Source organism: Dioscorea cayenensis, unplaced genomic scaffold (assembly GCF_009730915.1).
Source record: "Dioscorea cayenensis subsp. rotundata cultivar TDr96_F1 unplaced genomic scaffold, TDr96_F1_v2_PseudoChromosome.rev07_lg8_w22 25.fasta BLBR01000431.1, whole genome shotgun sequence".
Classification (NCBI taxonomy): domain Eukaryota; kingdom Viridiplantae; phylum Streptophyta; class Magnoliopsida; order Dioscoreales; family Dioscoreaceae; genus Dioscorea; species Dioscorea cayenensis.
The window spans coordinates 39,380-58,116 of record NW_024086822.1 but is presented as its reverse complement, the minus strand read 5'-3'; the positions used below and the strand labels follow the sequence as shown (position 1 = coordinate 58,116).

The window sequence follows — 18,737 nt, the reverse complement described above, 5'->3', positions numbered from 1 at the left end:
TACCCTAGCTCGAGCAAATCAAGAGTCTAGAGAAATACACGGCCAAACTACACGTCTATGTACATACCCGTGTAAATCCTAAGAATGACTAAAAGGATTTTCTAGAGAAGTACCGGGCAGCCACTGAACTATATGCCCATGTAACTCTAGAATTCATGTTCTAAAGTTTCCTAAGAGTTACATAGGCAAAGTACATGCCCATGTACTTTCCCATGTACTTACCTGATTTCTGGGGTATAAAAGGAAACCTAAAAAAAGTATTGAGGGAGGCTAACTTTTGGGAGATTTTTTCTAAATGATGGGTAGGGTTTTGGAGCTAGGATAAAGAAAAAGAGAAAGTTTGAGGGAGTCACCAAAGTGACTATCTTTGGCGACGATATCAGCTCACATCACTCACTATTGTTGAAGACATTGGAAGAGGGTTTTTTTCTTTCATGGAGTTTGTTCTAATGCAATGTTTCCTTTGTTTTGAGATGAACATCACCCCAATGGAGGGCTAACTTCCTTGGGTGTTCTGATTTGATATAACTTGGGATATTTTCACTTTCATATTGCTCTTGATGTATATTTCCATCAGATCTTTGGGTTCATTTATGTTTTTATCTTGTTGAATTAGCATAACGAGAGTGGTTTATTCATTATGATTGCATGATTGATATTGAGAGATTCATTGTGTTAGGATCATCCATAGATGAAGGGAATCATTAGCGTGCTATAGAGATAGGCCGCTTAGATTCTTCCAGTTAGGATAGTCGTAGTGAGAGCTCCGATTCCTAAATAGGGGTTTCCTAGATCTCATTGCAATCGTATGAAAGTAGAATTTAAGGAGATTTAATTCTATTGTAGTACAGGATTATGTATTGAGGCATCTCGAGATAGCACTAGATATATTCTCGAATCCCCTCGGTTCAATAACACTTAGGTGCAATCCATGTTAATTGAAATCACTTTATTTCATTAATCCCAAGTGAAATCTTATCCTACATCTCTTTGATTTGATTGGTTAATCACTTCTTCAAAAAAATGATCTTAGTTCTTATTAATTTTGAATTTTAGTTTGCAATTCACTTTTCTACAACTTGACTTCTAGTTAGATAACAAGGATAAAGTTAGTACTAGTGATCTTTAGTCCTTGTGGATACGACAACTCTACTCACACAAACATTATTACTTGATGATCTATACACTTTGGGATTAGTTCATTACAAATCACCTTGAAGAACCTGCCAAAGGAAGATGCAACGAGCTTCCAACTACTACTTGCATCCTATGTTATGCAGATATTGACTCCTCAAACCATTATTGCTCCATTGTCCCTTTGCAATGCAAATCTGGCTTCATTTTTGTCGGCAGCTAGGCCCAACAGATACTCCTACATCTCCTACTAATCTGTGGGACCTATGGAGGACACACTTTAGAGGGCCCTCAAAGGAAACTTATACTTTGGAACATTTGGATTGAAAGGAATCAACGAATTTTTTATGCATGTTTTTGTCTTGCTTATTCAGCTATTTGTAAAGTTTCTTATATGTTAATTTCTTGGATGTTTGTAGTGCAAGAGCAAAAGCTAGATGAGTTTGTCAGCAAGATCAAGAGAAGCCTGAAGTTTGCATAACCTAGGAAGGGTGAGCCAAGTAGCCCCTAATGGACCAGAGAGATAGCTCGACCAGTCACTTTGTAGCTCTCGTACCCTCGAGCTTTCTTAGGGACCTCTCCCCCTTTCTAGGTTGAGCTATTGTGTTATTCAACATTATGTGGTTCTTATTTCACCTGTATACTCAACGGCTAGTAGACTTTATTTGTTGCTTTGGTCAGATAGTGTTTGTACCCTGTTATGCTTCCTTCTGCTTCTCGTTGTGTTCTCTCTACTTCTCTATTAATATATGTAGTTATCCACTTTGTCAAATATATATATATATATATATATATATTGCACCATTTATTACTTAAAAATATAAAATGAAGAATATATTAATAGTATTATGATGAGACAAATCTCACCACTTGTGTCGAGTTTTGATCTTTTATATATGTTTTTTAATTTGTTAGTTTCTTTTCATAGTCTCAGAATCTATATTATTTTTAAGAAAATTGTGATTTATTCAATTGTTTAAGAAAAGAATTACTATTGATATGCTTTGAAAAAAATTAATAAAAAAAATCAATTGTGCTATATCTTTTCATTTTTGTATTCGATGTGTTGTATTGTTTGCTCCACCTCCGGTTGATGTTTTAATTGTATATCTTAAGTTTGTATTTGTGTTAGCTTTCATTTTTTATACATTAAAAGAAAATCAATTGTGAGATTTTATTAAAATTTTTACAAAGAGGTGGCTTATGAAGACATCCTTTAAAACAAATGTGGGCCCTAGCTTTTTGTCTCCATTCACGTGTAAACCACATTTGAAGCTGTATTCCTGGCCTTCTTTCCATGCAAAAGCCTTGTATTAAGCCTTGTTTTGTGGACTTTTTGTTGCCATCTTGTTGGTTGCATGTTGAGGCAAAGCCATTAGCAACCCACCCCATCTGCTACATATTTTCTGTAAAAGAGAGAGAGAGAGAGAGAGAGAGAGAGAGAGAGAGAGAGAGATATTCCAGGATCGGAAAACTTTCGACCTTCGAAACTCCGGTGAGCATTGGAGACAACTGAGAAAGTTCTCCATATTAGAGCTCTTTAGCAAGAAGTGAGTGCAGTCCTTTAAGAGAGTGAAAGTAGATGGAGTGCATGTCTCGATCCAAACTAAGGCATTCTTGCTCTCAAGATGCAAATCCATTGGTTATTTCTTCCCTTTTTTGCATTACTTAATCAAATGATCATGGGATTTCTTGAAAGCTTGTGAGCCGCGGATAACCCGGACTTGGTCACCACTTTTCTCTTTAAACCTACCTTCAAGAGAAACCTTGTTTCTCTCCTTAATGGCTGCCACCTTGATAGTGTAGTTCCTTCAACTCATCACACCAAGTAAGTCTTCCTTCTACTTGATAGTATTGCCCTTTAGCATGTTGTTGTTCTTGTTTTAGTGCCCTTTTAATGCTTGCATATATATTTGGAAAATGTTAAGTTTTTAGGTTGGTAGTTTAGGTAATGGCAATACCCTTATGATGGTTGGTTTTCATGATTGTTTGTACACATGCTCAAATTTTTGTAGTGCAACCTTGAGCATTTCCACACACTTAAACTTAGGTGTAAATCTCAGGTTCCAACCATTTATGGGTTTATAAGTAATGATTTTGTAGGAGCACGCTTAAGTTTTAAGCCTTGAATTTGAGAGTGTTAAAGACATCCTCTTTATGTTTTGGCTTCCTTTGGTTTTGTGATATTGTACTATAATCATATATGTATATACTTGTTTTCATGAGCCTTATGGTGATAATATATATATATATATATATATTTGGAGTAAGTGAGAATGTGAGTGGAGTTGCATGGTTTTCCGAACCTATAGGGGATTTTACACACTCACCCCAACCTGCAGGCTTGATATACCATGCATGATTTGTTAAGCTATTATCTAGTTCTTGTTCATTTAGTCATACTAGCATGTTTGATAGCTTATACCTGGGTTGTTAAGTTCCTCTTTTTGTTTGCTTGTGTGCTATGTTCTCATGCACTTCCTTGTTAGAAATTTTTGTAATGGGAATAAGGTTGTTTAGTTATGCCTTATTATCCTTTATTATGCTAGAATTGTTCTCAAACTTTTCCCCAAATTGTTGTTATAGTTTGATGTCTTTAATCATAGGACCCTCCAAGGAAGTCACTATTAGTGTCGATTGGAGTCATGTAGTCTAAAAGATTTTCTTTTACAAGTAAGTAATCCATTGGTAAAATTTCGTACTTTGAGATTATAAAATTTCTGAAATTTTATAAGTGGTTTATTTAGATATTTAATTATTTTCTAGCTATGCTTAATCATTTGTGGAATATATGTATTTTCCTTATTTAATTGTTTATTGATTATTTGATTACCATTGATTTTATACTCAGTATTTTAAATTATTCTTTTGACTTTGGATAACAGTGGATGTTTGAAGGATTTAAATTTTGTTAATTTAATTTATAGTAAATTTTTGTTTATCTTTTTATTTTCCCTAAAGTGGAATTTTGAATTTGATCAATATTTCTAAATATATGCGAGCTTGAAAAAAATTTGGGAATTTCTGAACTTGTACTCTGCAAATATTTTGTTTATGAATGTTTTCGTCTCCAAATTAGTGATATGCAACCCTGTCAGTGGGGGGTTAAACCCTGACCTTGTCGACAAGAAGTTCTGGAAAATGAGACTGTAGTTTCGCACTGTGTCCGTTTGCTGAAAAATCAACGGCCACCTGATATTCAGTCTCTGGTCACCGAGGATAAATAAATGATCTCTGTTATTCTGGCTCGGGTCACCGAGGATAAACAAATGACTTGTGGCATCTATAGTGAATTTGGAGACATAAACTTGAATCTGTTACTTTTTGGTTTTGCCCTTTTGATTTTGATTTTCTGCAAAAACACAAATATTTGTCCTGCCTTGAAATTTTTGCATTTTTGATATCGTATTTCAGGGTTTTGAATTCCGGTAAATCATATTTGGAAATATTCTTTATTGGAATATTTCAACTTGTATTTTGTTTTGTTTAAATTATGTTTTGAAGACCTATGCTCATTTCTGGCGAATTATTATTCGCAGTTATGAAATCTGGTATTCTTTTGATTTCAATTATCTTGAATAGCGTTATTACTTAAGAACTATACCTCTGTTGAATTATTTATTTTGTATTTGTTTAAACTATGTTTGAACTTTGAATTATTCTTAATATCTGAAATGGAGATTTGTAAACCCTGTTGTTTTAAAACAATTTCTGGATTACTTACTAGGCTAGTGAGCTCATGGATTTTCTTTAAATCCTTTTCAGATCATGAGTGATAGACTGGCGTGGATCTTGAAAGATTGTCTGTAGATGTTGTCTTATCCTATTGTAAATTTTGTGTTCTTATTATTGTCTATCCCTGTATTCGTGTATTTTGTATTTTGGACTTCTGTATCCCGGTATTCTGTACTTTGTAGAGTTTGTAATCCTGTAACTCAGTTGGGTTGTTATAGATTTACCTGTTCTGAATTAGATTCTGAGGCCTTGCAGGCCTATAGGGATCACACCTTATTGGTCTACGGCCGTTTGTCTGCGTACCGGGTCCGGCGAGCCGGGTTCAGGGTGTAACAAATAAAGTGGTATCAGAGAGATTCGGTCTTTTTTTATTTCATTTAGTGGTCTTAGTACGTGTGTTAGATAGAAGTGTTAAACCTGAAGTGTTGTTTAGAATTTGAACCCATATCGAGTTAATGACATCGGAAATGGGTTTTAATCACTTGATTGATCCTATATTGCCACCTCACTTCCAGATTTGCCCTTAAAAGAGCATCTTGAGCCTTAGTCTAGTTTCCATGCCTTGAATGACTTTGATTTATATAGTAGATCCGCTAGCTTTAATTCACCTTATGTTACTGATGATTACATTGATTTTGATTTTTTCTTTAAGAGTAATCACTTTGTGCCATTCTTTTTAGTGGGAAAAAAAAACCTTTTGGTCATCTGCCATCACCCATGATTGTGTAGCTTGAGCATTAAGTATCTTGTGGATTATTTGATCCTTCAAAAGGAAATGCTTTCTTCTACCCCAAAGTAAGTCTTGTGCCAAAGTCAAATGGTGTGTGTGGTATCTCTCTTTAAAAACAACCTTGGCTTGTCATTTTGCTTCTCGTATTTGACATGACTCATATGCTAAGCTATTGGTTCATTGCCATCCTTTGGATTATACATTTGTTAATTGTGTATATCACATTGAGTTGCGATATGATGTTATCTACTTATGGACATCATTTGTGCATTAGACCCATTTTGTTTTCTTCAATGTTCTGAATTCTAGAAAGTTGCATTTGGTACAACACTTTTTAGTTAGGTGTGATTTATTGACATCTCTGGATGCCAAAATAGTTTGTGAAGTTAAATTGTGCTTGTCCTTGGCCCTGTTTAAAGTGGTTGGAGTATTGATATGAGCTTTGGGTGGCAAGATATGCTTTAAAAATTTTGAGGAACAACATTTCTTATAGTTTGATGATGTCCTAATCCTCCTTGAAACTGAGAATAATTTTGAGTGGCATGTTGTTGCAATGTCTTTGGATAATAATTGATAATCATTGGAGAATCATCTTGGGAAGGTAAAATGAGCCATATTACTATGATGTTTTCATCTTGATTATGAGAGGATTCATGCCATGATATTCAAGTGGATGTAATTAATCTTGCACAGCCATTGATGTGTAAATTTAGAACATTCGCTTGTGGATAATTCAAGAAAATTTTAATTTGGGTGGATACTTGGTCAATTTTAAAACAAAAGACTTCTAAAAAAATAAAAAAAAAATACTGATAATTAAAATAAATGCATAGATTAATTGGTCAATTTTAAAACAAAAGACTTCTAAAATAATTTATCCTATTAAATAATTTATATCGTCATTATATATTTTATTATTTATATTAATTATCATAAATCTGAAATATGACATTTATGGATATGAGTGGTTCTAAACTTGTTTACGTGTTTAATGTATTACCGGAATGGTCTCGTGATAATATCCCGTCAAGAAGTGTGTACAGTCAACTCTCTCTCTCTCTCTCTCTCTCTCTCTCTCTCTCTCTCTCGCCTCTCATCGGGAACAATGGCCGTGGAAGCGATTCTCTCAACAGTCTTAGGACTGATCATCAAGTTGACAGCACCTTCTGTATTTCGATATCTGGGCCCAATTTGGGGAGGAGTTGATGGGCAGCTGGAGAAGCTCCGCAGGTATTTACTTCAAATCCAGCGGCAGCTCATGGAACAGGCTGTCAGGTCCTGGCTGATGCTGCTCAGAGATGTTGCCTATGATGCTGAGGACATTCTTGACCAGGCCAACACACATGTCCTGCTCATCCAGCGCAAGGCCGAGTTTTATGGTTCCTTGAAAAGCAAGGTGCGTGACTTTTTCTCTCTTCATCATAACCCACTCCTGTTTCAACTTCAGCTGGGGGATAAACTTAAAAGCATCAACAAAAGAATAGATGATGTCGTAGAGGAGATGCATACCTTCAATTTTAATGTTGTCGACAACAAAAACAACAACAGCGACAGGCCTTGGAGGAATAGGCCACAAACACATTCCTATGTACCTGAATCAGATGTGATCGGCAGAGATGAAAATAAAAAAGAAATAGTGCAGATGCTGATACATGACCATTTTGAAGAGAAAGTAGCAGTGGTTTCCATAGTCGGTATGGGCGGTTTAGGCAAGACAACACTTGCTCAGTTGATCTATGGAGATGAAAATGTGAAGAATCACTTCCAACTGCGCATATGGGTATGTGTCTTTGATGATTATGATGTGCCAAAGCTTGCTAGAAACATCATGCTCGCTTCCTCTGAGAAATCTTATGATCATACAAACATGGAGGTGCTACAGCGTGATCTACGGCAGCTCCTGGGGCAGAAGAGGTATCTGCTTGTATTGGATGATGTTTGGAATGAAAATCACATGAAGTGGGATGCACTTAGACAGCTGCTTCTTGATGGAGCAGAAGGAAGCAGAATTTTAGTAACCACACGCAACGAGAACTACTCAAGGATAATGGGTGCAAGAAAACCTTATCCTCTACAGGGGTTTATCAGAAGAAAGCTCCTGGGCTTTGTTTGAACAAAGAGCATTCACCTCAAGTGTATCAAGACAACCGAAATTGGTACAGATAGGTAAAAAGATTGTTAGGAAGTGCAAAGGATTACCTCTTGCAATAAAAGTAACGGGGAGTATCATGCATTCCAAGAGCAAAGAAAGTCAATGGCAAACTGTGTTAGAGAATAAAATATGGGATATACCACGCACTACACCAATTTTCAATTTTAGAAGCAGTTTATTAGAGGGGGTTTTTAAAAACCGACTCCATAATTATGTTTTATTTTTTTTTTATTAAACTATTCAACCGGTTTACAAAAACCCCCTCAAATTTAAAAAACCCTCTCTCTCTCTCTCTCTCTCTCTCACTTACACGCCGCCGGGTGTTGATCTTCGCCGCATCGCCGCGCTGCCGAGCACTCACTCACACGATCGCCGCCAGGCGCTAATCTTCGACGCACCGAAGCACCGCCGCCAGTGAGTCCTAAACCCCTCAGTCTTCCCTTCATTCCCTCCGGTCTCCGGCCGATGTTGAGGCGCCGGAATTGGTTTTCCTTTTGCCCTTAGATTTCTAGGGTTTTAATATACCTTTCTCGGCCTTTTGGCTAAGATCAAGTGTAGTGATTCTAAGTTTTTAGATTATGGATAGATTTTTTTATGAATGTGGTTCTGCATTGCTTCACTGCCGTTGGACCTTCAGCACTCGCCACCGGAGCTTGATCTGAGGAAAACCTGCTGGCCATGATCGGGATCTCTCTCTCGAGAAATCTAAGCTTCTTTTTGAGGAATTTTTCAGGTTTTCTGAAATTATTTTTGATAATTAGGGGATTTTTTTCTTTTTATTTATTTTTATTTTGAGAGATCTAAGCGTTTGTAGAGCCATTTTTCATTTGTTTGAAAAATTTTTAGCTAGCACTTTGGGTGTATCTAATTATGGGGTTTTTTCCTTAATTTTTTTGGGATCTTCTTTGTTGATTTTATTTTATTTTTGTTTTTTTTTAATAGTGATTCCACTTATTTTGATCATTTGGTTTCCATTTTTGGGGGAGTTGTTTAAAGTTTATCTTGTAATTGAGTGATGTAGTCCCTGATTTAGTTTTGAAGGTCTATGCATGGACCTATTGTTAGATCTATGCTTTTGATATGATTTTGTAATTGAGTGATGTAGTCCCTGATTTAGTTTTTAATACAGACTTGATTACATTTCTGATCCAGTTGTCAGATATACAAATTACCCATTTCTTGAATCTAATGCTAAGTACCTATTTACTATCTTGAATATGTATAATCTTTTTAACATGCTTGGTCTTTGTTCTCCTTGCTTGTTAAAGAACTTCATTAATTTTCCAGGTTTTTCCCAAAATTGACATAAAGAGGTGATCATCAATCTAGACCTTAAAGTAAATAGAATTTAGGAATAAGTGAAGAATCTAGAAGTTGGCCATTAGTTGTCAGATACAAAGATTACCCATTTCTTTAATCTAATGCTTAGTGCCGATTTACTACTTACCGTCTTGAATATGATTTAGAATTTTTTTTTAACATAGTTTGTCTCTGTTTACTATTTCTAATTGCTTATTGAATAACTTCATTAATTTTGATGGTTCCTGAAATTGTCACAAAGATATGATCATCATTCTAAACCTTAATGTAAAGGGAATTTAGCACTAGATGAAGAATCTAAAAGCTGGCCATTATAGAAGTCATCTATGTATAAAGGTAATTTTGGGTTCCACGTCCATCTACGTCGGAAATGCTAATAAATGAGGTGGTCCTGTAAAGGTTCTATGAGATCGGCTTTTTCTTTATATACAAATGTGATCAATTCTCATTGGTGGTATGTTTTGTTTATTAAATTAATCAAGGCATCTCTAGCACTAACTGGGTTTTAGATTCTGTGTCTAAAGAACAAGCAATTGATCTCCATGTTCTCTTTTTCCTGTCTGTCAACACTTGTCATCTAGTTTTTGCTTGCCCTGCGATATCGTCTCCAAGACTCAACATGTTTGAAGTTGAACAGATTCTATTTGACCATATGATTTTGCAACACTAGTAACAGAACAATCAAAAATCTAAGTTCTCTTTTTTTGATTTGGATTTATTAAAGTGTTCTCCAATTCAACAAATTGCACAAGAACAAGTACGTGATGGATTGTATGGTTACAATGAAGAACTTTCGCTGTTTTTGCTTTCTTTCTTTTTTTATCATGGAAGAATACTAAAGATTAATTTAAAAGGCAACAAATGTATCCAAAGAGTGGCCTGTAAGTTGTGCAAGTGTTCTAATTCCAAGAGTGAGATTCAGATTTAATACTTATTTGAATTGAGGGTTCTAATGTGCTCTACCCATATAATGAAAAAAATATTTCAGGATCATGGAGGGAAAGTTTTGGAGCGAATGACATTTTACTTGATGAAATTTTATCAGGTCTATATCTTCTCCAGCTTTTTATATCTCAACATCATTATTAACAATAGTCAAGCAGCAAAATTTTGTGAAGCTTTGGGGACTATATTGATAGATGTTATTTTACCAATCTTATTGCAAATATTGTAGGAGATAATGTCGGCTCATTTTCTTCACCTATGGTTCTTGGAACGGTACATACAGAAGAGAATGAGGTTCATATCCTTGCTTAACACAGAGTTGTCTTGCTTCTTTCTCGTTTCTATAATCTCCTTTGGTTGGTGTTGCTGCTGCTATCATAGATTTTTTGCTTTCTGTGTGTGTTTGTGGAGACATAGAATTCTTTATCATTGGGTTAGTAAGTGCATGTGAAACTTCAAATCACAAGTTTGGGCTATTGGCTTATGTAATTTCTATTGATTTAAAACACCTGGTCACATTGCATTTTCTATTGGGAGCTTTGAAACTTTGTAAAGCAAAAATAATCTTTGATAGTTGAGGGTTTTATATGAATCAGGGCCAAAGGGGTTTGAATGATAGCAATCATCGGCAGTTTTAGTAGCCCAAATACTCAGGTTTTTTAATTAAGTTCATTCTGCTAACTTCACTATCATTTGTTGACTTGACACATTAAGGGGAGTAATATCTCAATTATAGATTTTGCTTGCAAAGTTTGTTATGGTCTCTCTCTCTCTCTCTATGTATTTACAAGTTTATTTCAATGCTACAGATGATAGGTCAGATGGTTGATAGCTTCTCAAATATCAAAGGTAAGCATTAGAGCACAAAATGTGTCATATGCTTTAAGAGATAACTTTGATTATGAGAAAATTCTTGTTCTCTGCCACATGTATACTTAAAAGTGAATTCTTTATAACTGATAATCTCCTTATGATTTGAATATCCAGTTACTAATAAATAGTTGTTGGGTATACTCAATTTCCATTGTTAAATTTCAACAGTTGATGAAGAGTGTGGATCATTTCCTTCTGGAGGTGAATGTCTCCAGCAGCAAACAGAAGTAAAGGTTAGATTACTGTTGATTTCTGATATATTCTAGTTCTCATTGAGATACCAATGTACCATTTCGGTTATAAAATTGTATTCCTAAATTTTCCATCAATTTGTAGATTGGAGGAGAAAAAAGAAATATAACACAATTTGTTGTCATGCTTTGCGTGTTTTATCTATATAGAAATTTGTGCTGGATCTGTTTGAGTAAATTATAATTATGCTACAGCCAGTAGATCAGAAAGGTGAAAACTTACCTGTGAACAACCATCAAGTTGCAGATTTAGAAGAGATGAACATTCAAGGACAACATCTGGTTTCACCACTTGCAGGTTTGTCATGTATAGCCATAAATATTTTTACCATGCAGCAGTATTATATTCAAACTTCTGCTGGCTAAAATTAAATTTAATGACAGCTAGTGAGCATTCAGATAATATTGACAGATCTTCACCACCAAATGTTAATTCAGGAGAAAATGAAAAGGTACAATTTCTCTAAATCTTCTCAGAGCCTGATTTGCATAATATGATGTTTGAGATCCCTAAATCTAAATCTTCAATGCTTTCTGAATTCACTCTTGTTCAGTTCTTTTCTTTCACCTTTCTTATGAGTTGGAATGGGTACTCAGGTAGTGACCTGCAATACTCAAAATTCAAGTTTTTAGTTGGAATGGATTTTTTTTTTAATGTTTTTGCAGATTTTGGAGAATTCATGGTTAAAGATGAAGATACATGAAGCTTTTTACTTTGTGTAATTAACTCGAAAAATATTTTGTAATGAAAGTACATATATAGTGTAAACCTCTTATATTTTTGTTATTACTCAAAAAACATTGCACTTTAACTCATAACATGTCAATAAAGGTCAATGAAATTGAATTTTAGGATATTTTTTTGAATGTAATGAAAAAAATTTATGTTTTTGATTTACAGGGTTCAACAAATTTATTTATTATTAATAGGAAAAAATTAAAAATTGAATTCAATAACAAATTTAGAGATGGTTATAACCACCTCTAAAAAGTATAAACATGGAAGAAATTAATAGCTATAGAGGCGGTTATAACCGCCTCTTCCACTTATAATTTTTTTAGAGGTGGTTATAACCACCCTCTAAAAACTATTCGAAATTAATGAAAAATTTAGTAGATATAGAGGCGGTTATAACCGCTTCTACCATTTATAATTTTTAGAGGTGATTATAACCGCCTCTAAAGCTATTAAAGAATAATGAAAACTTAGTAGTTATAGAGGTGGTTATAACCGCTCTAAAAACTATTGAAGGGTAATGAAAAACTTAGTAGAGGCGGTTATAACCGCCTCTACTCTTCTTATTAAAAACCGCTTCCGTAAATAAAAACTTACCCCAACGGTTGATAGAAACCGGCTCTAAAGTATAGAGCCCGAGCTGATACTGAGCGGTTTAGAGCGGGTAAAAAAACCAACACTATATCTATAGAGGCGGTTATAACCGCCTCTATAGGGCTTTGAAACCGCCTCAAAAACACTTTTTTGGTGTAGTGACGTGCTAAGGATGAAATCGGAGCCCCATTGTGGCTAAGCTATGTTGATTTGCCCTCTGAAGTGAAGAAATGTTTTTGCCTTTTTGTGCCATATTCCCAAAAGATAGTGTGATTGAAGTAGATATGCTTGTTCAAATTTGGATGGCTCATGGGTTTATTCCATCTCAAACTGTAAACGATATAGAAGTTGAAGGCCATGAGATTTTCGATGAATTGATAGGGAGATCTCTTCTGCAAAATGTTACTGATGGAATTGATAGTGTCACCCATTATTATACCTCTAATGATGGGCGTCCTTCCCGAGGTTGTAGACTGTGTAAGATGCATGATCTCATTCATGACCTTGCCTTTATTTGTTACTCGGAGATGAGTGCTCCACATCGCCTCAAAGAAATGAATTCATGAAAAATTTTTAAAAAAAGGACCCGTCATTTCTTATTAAATCATGATGTAGGATATGATATGGGTGATTGCGTCCCTAGTGTTCGTACCGCATTATCTCGTCGGAATGGAATTCATTAGGGTCATCAAAGTTGAAGTTGCTCGAGTGTTACAGTTGGGTCGAGAAGCAAATGTTGACGAGCTGCCTACTTCAATAGAATATTTCCACCATCTAAGATATCTCAATCTTTCTGGGACTGACATAAGAGAACTACCAGTAATCAATCAGTATGCTTGTTAATTTGCGGACATTGAATTTGAGTCTTTGTATTCATCTTACTAAACTTCCCATGAGTATAGTATACATGAAGAGTCTTAGACATCTTCATCTTAGTAATTGTCATACACTAGAAATCATGCCATCCGGGTCTAAGTCAATTGCCTTGCTTGAAAAACATTAACAAAAATACATTGTCTCGGGAGGATGCGGGGAACAAGATAGGAGAGCTACAGCGTTGGGATCTTGAAGGTGAACTTGTGTTGTATGACCTCCACAAGGTGCAGAATGCAGATGAGGCAAAAGAAGCTAATATGAGTAGCAAACAAAACATTAAGTCATTGTACCTGTCTTGGGGTAGGAGAGCATCAGTGGAAAAATGCGAAAATGCGAACAATGTTGAAGCTTGAAACCTCACGCTGCATTAAAAAGAGCTCGATCGCAATATTATCCGGGCACTACGGGTTTTTCAATGTGGATTAGAGATGACAAAGCAACCTCAAAGATCCGTTAAGATCCGTCTCGCATGGTGCGGAAGATGTAGACAACTCCCGGCCCCGGAGCAATTACCTTTATCTTGAAGATCTCACTATTTGTGAAATGCATGGCATCAAACACATAATTAACAACACCATCGCCATCGGCAATGCATCATCATCATTCCCTGCACTGAGGAGACTTTGGCTTAGTCAAATGGCTAACCTGGAGGGGTGGTGTTTGGAGGAGGATAGAGAAACTGCTCCACCCTTGTTTCCATGCCTGACTGAGTTGGTTATTTATGAATGCCCGAAGTTGACAACCATGCCACAAATTCCAACTCTCAAAGAGTTACACATATCGGAATCATCATCAGGGACACAAATCGCTCTCATGGCTAAGCGTAAAGGGGTTCTTCAAGCATTTGAAATCTCTTGACAGGGTTGTGGCTAAGGCGATGTGAGGAGTTGGCTTTCTGTCACTGGAAGACAAGGAGGAGACAATACCCTTAAGTTCATCACTTCATTTATTAGGTATTAATGATTGCAGTCAGTTCTCATTATCAGCGGCTTTGCAGAACCTTACCTCCCTCGAATGTCTCAATATGTCTCATTTTGAAGACCTATTGTCCTGGCCGGATGAGATGTTGAGAGATTCAGAATCCCTCAAATATCTGAATTTAAACTTTTGCAAGAATTTGATAAGTGCATCATCACAAGGAGATTGTGGTCTACCGTTTCTAACGGATCTTACGGTTTCTGATTGTGATGCTACCGATAGAATTACCCAAGTGCCCCTGCATCTCTCGATAGCTTGTCCGTTACGCAATTGTCCAAGCATCATGTCTTTGTATTCAGATATGGGACACCTCACTTCATTAATCTTTTTATCATTATCTAAATTACCCAAGCTGGTGTCTCTGTCAAAAGGGTTGCAAGGCCTCACTTTCCTTAAATATCTATATATTGAAGATTGTCCAGCCCTGAAGTCATTCCCAGAAGGCCTCCAACAGAGGCTTCCTACTCTTACAAGGCTTAAAATTAGTGGATGCCCTAAGCTAGAGAGGCGATGTAGGCCAGGAGGAGACTATTTCCATCTTGTCTCTAGCATCTCAGAAAGATCCATAAAAAGCAGCCCTAGAAGGACTCTATTAGCACCTTGTCTCTAACATCATGGAAGCATAAATAGTGAGCACTGTTACTGCTCAAAACATAACTACTCTCTTTACAAGTTATGAATCAATGCATTGCAACAAATTCCGCCTTTTTGGTGGCGATTTTCATCAGTCGTTTTGCTTGTTTGCTTGATACATTTTTATTTCAACAAGCATGTTTTATATGGTGCCATCTTCTCCCTGCTCTTTTTATGTTATTTCTCTCTTTTATTTCTTTTGTTTATCGAAAATATAATTATTATCACTTTTCTGTTTCTGCTTCATTTTCTGTGTGTTGTGACCTACAAAAGCAATATTTTCTGCTTCCTTGACTAATTTTAAAACCAGAAATATTAAGACCACATTTGGCAATCAAGAGGCAACACTGATTAGGATCAGTATAAATTGTAACTGTGAATATATGGAATCACTGTAATTAGTTCAGTTAGGAAGTGTGATGCTGGGTGTCTTAATCATTAATATGTTCATTATTATTGCCTCAAGATCACAATCAAAAATTGCAAGGTATTCTGAGTTAATAAAATCCAGTTGTATTTGTTATTCATGCAAGCTTGATTTGTGCCTTTGTTTTTCAGTCCATGTTCATTGTGCTTTGCTATTGTTAATGAACACTTATTCTTGTTATCATATCATGGCACAGGAAAAATAGAGGAAAAATGCATCTTTCCCAGTTGATCTCATGTCTTTCAATGTACATAACTCTCGTGGTGTTCTCTTTGCTAGTTCTCATTTATGCAGCTTCCCTGAATTGATCTCTTTGTCTAAACCAGCTTCCAATCATTTTATCAGTGACTATATTGCACCAAGTGATAATGTATTAATCTTAATAGTTCATGTGACTTGGTTACAGATTTTTAGGGAGGTGGAGGATGTTTTGTTATTGGTAAATCGTTCTGAGCAGGTACCACAGTTCATTCTCAGGAGGGTGTATTGTTTTGCAAAAGAATTTGGAGTTTTTCCCTTCAAAGATATGGACTTGTATTAGCTTGAATCTATAATATGATTGTCGCATATTTGATGCAATCTATGACTAGGCAAATTACCGAAGGTTATAAGACTCATCATGTTGAAGATAAAATCCCCTCAGAGAAACCAATTAATTGGCTTGTTTTTCCTGATTGAACTTTTAGGAGGGATTTGGAGTTACTGGTGGTTATTTCTTGGCAACAAGGGGGAAAGACTGGAAAGTTCATTTTGTTATAGATGGATCTTCAGTCGTTGTTAGCTACCATCAGCAATTAGCTCATTACTTGGAGAATCAAAGCCATAGTTACATGTTTTTACCCACAAAATAGTTAGGATGCAAAAATCAACCCTTTGTTTTTTTGCTGTGATTTCAGAATCAATTATAAAACTTGTGTATTGTTGGTTCTGCTAGCATTTCTCTATTCATTTTCTCCCCTGCTCTTGTCAAGTTATAATCTTTTTTGTTTTAATTTCTATCATTTGTTTCTTTTGTTTGTTTTAAATATAATCCATTAGATTGAGCTCTTCTATTAAATAACACGTTTGCCTTTTGTGAAACGATTTCATCTAGGACCTATGGTTATTTGTTTCCGAGCATCATTCTTATGTGCTTTAAATATATAAGATGGCTAGCAAGATTCATTTATTTATTTATTTATTTATTTATTTTTGATTTAAATGTGGATAAACCACAGATTTATTGAAATAAAAAGCAGAAGTACAAAGGTAGAGTCATCTCTCAACAGAGGTGAAGAAGAACAAAGAAACAACAAAGGAGAAAGCAGGGCAGTGAGGAAATAGCAGGAAAAGGTAAAGTGAGCCGGAAGACACCGTCCGACATCTCGAGCCCGCTTAGGCGGACGTGAGGGACACCTACTCACATCGGCACCGTCGTCGGGATCGCCAAATGAGGTAGATTTTCTAGAGCTAAGGAAGTTGAAAGAGCACTTAATTTTCTATGAGGCTTCATTGAGTGATTGCTGGTGCTTATGAGCAACTGTTGAGAACCAAGAGAGAAGCATATTACGAGTTTTAGAAATAATATTGTAATGCGGTAAAAGCATTCATTTGAAAAAAATATGAGAATTTCTTTCAATCCAGATAATCCACAAGACAGCTCGGGAAATGAGGTCCCAAAGTATTTGGTGGTGAGAGATAAGGGATGGTAACCAGGAGGTCCAAAGTAAGGGGATTGACTGTGGAAGAGGATTGAGGTCTAAGGCTTGAGTAAAAGAAATCCCGGATACGTTTAGAAAAAAACACAATTGAGGAAAAGGTGATTCGATTTTTCGATAGCATTGTGACAGAGAGAACAGAGTATCGAGGTGTAGTGAGATAAACACCCTTTCTTGAAAAGATTTGCAAGAGTAATGATCTTGTCCTCCCCATCGAACCAGCAAAAAAAGGTAATTTTATTAGGGCAACGGATTTTCCAGAAATAGGGGTAATGCGAACTTCGCAATCCACCGTCAATAAGAAATTTGTAGAATTATTTTACTGTGAAATTTCCGCTTTTTTCTGGAGCCCAAGAAGTAATGTCATCCTGGTTAAGAGAACAATCAGGAATGATCTTTAGAATTGAAGATAATATATCAAGAGAGTCAGAGGAGAAAACAATCTCCGGGTTATTTAGAAGTTGAGAAAATTGTCTGATAGTAATCCATGGAGAAATGCATTGAGAAAAAAGGAACGGCCAGAGATCTTTGAGAAGGAGCCTAGTATGCCAACGATCGAACCGCAGGAGAAAAGTGTTAGACCCACTTCTGATAGATTTGATAAAGGCGGGGAATGGAATGCAGGTTAAATGGAGATCTCTCCCTGCCTAAAAAGAAAGATTTATTTCTAGGTGGGGGAGTGAAACAAGAGTCCATTAGGATCATCGATGGAATAGTTAGGTCGAATGATTTTAGCCAAACAACTGTTTGGACAACAGGATAATTTCCACCATCATTTCCCTAGCAAAGCTTTGTTGAATTCCTGGAGGTTGAGAATTCCTTATCCTCCCATGTCATGAGGTCTAGAGATCCTATTCCAAGCAATCAATCTGATACCTTTGGGGCCCAGGTCAGGATCTTTCCAAAGGAATTCTATACAAATTTTATCAATTTCATTGATCACCCAAATAGGGAGTTTGAAAACCGACATCCGATGAAAGCGAGGATGGTGGAGAGGGCGGAATTGATGAGAGTAAGGCGGCCTCAAGAGAAAGGTAATTTCTTTCCGGGGTGTGAGTTTAGCTATCGGACCATATCGATTGAGTTTAGCTCAGTCTAAGCGTCTTGGTCTCTCGGCCAGAAAGTGGGATCCCAAGGTAAGTGATAGGAAGATAGTTCCTGGAGCAGTTTAGGATTCTAGCAGAGGAATGATGTGGTTAGAAGCCGTAGTTTGTAGAGTATAAACAGTTTTTTGAATAATTAATGGATAAACCAAAAGACCCCTCAAAAAGGTAAAGGATTAGTTTGATGATTTGGAGATCGTCTTATCCTCCAACAGAAAAGATAAGAAGGTCATCAGCATATTAGAAATGACAGATGTTAACCGACTGCTTTAAAGGGACATCGATAAGAACTTTGGATCTAAGTGCATGAGAGAACATAGCACTTAGGACATCGGCAGCAAGAGCGAAAAGTATATGGGATAAGGGATCACCTTGTCTCAAGCCCTTGTGCATCCGGCATATCCCGAGTAGTTCCGTTAATGATGAATTGGGTTTCAGTGGTGCTAAGAATAGCATGGACCCAAGAAAGCCATTTAGGTATAAAACCTCTAGCGACAGAACATCAAGGAGAAAGTTCCAATCTAAGGTGTCAAAGGCTTTTGCAAAGTCTACT

The 18,737-nt window shown here is 36.2% G+C and overlaps 1 protein-coding gene and 1 pseudogene across 1 annotated transcript; both read left to right on the top strand.

The window, feature by feature from the left end:
* The first annotated feature begins 6,704 nt into the window (after positions 1-6,704).
* Positions 6,705-7,712, top strand: LOC120254370 (putative disease resistance protein RGA3). The gene has a single exon (XM_039262477.1). It carries the CDS (start codon positions 6,705-6,707, stop codon positions 7,710-7,712), a length of 1,008 nt encoding a protein of 335 aa, XP_039118411.1.
* Positions 7,713-8,272: 560 nt separating this feature from the next.
* Positions 8,273-8,396, top strand: LOC120254374 (annotated as a pseudogene).
* Positions 8,397-18,737: the final 10,341 nt, after the last annotated feature.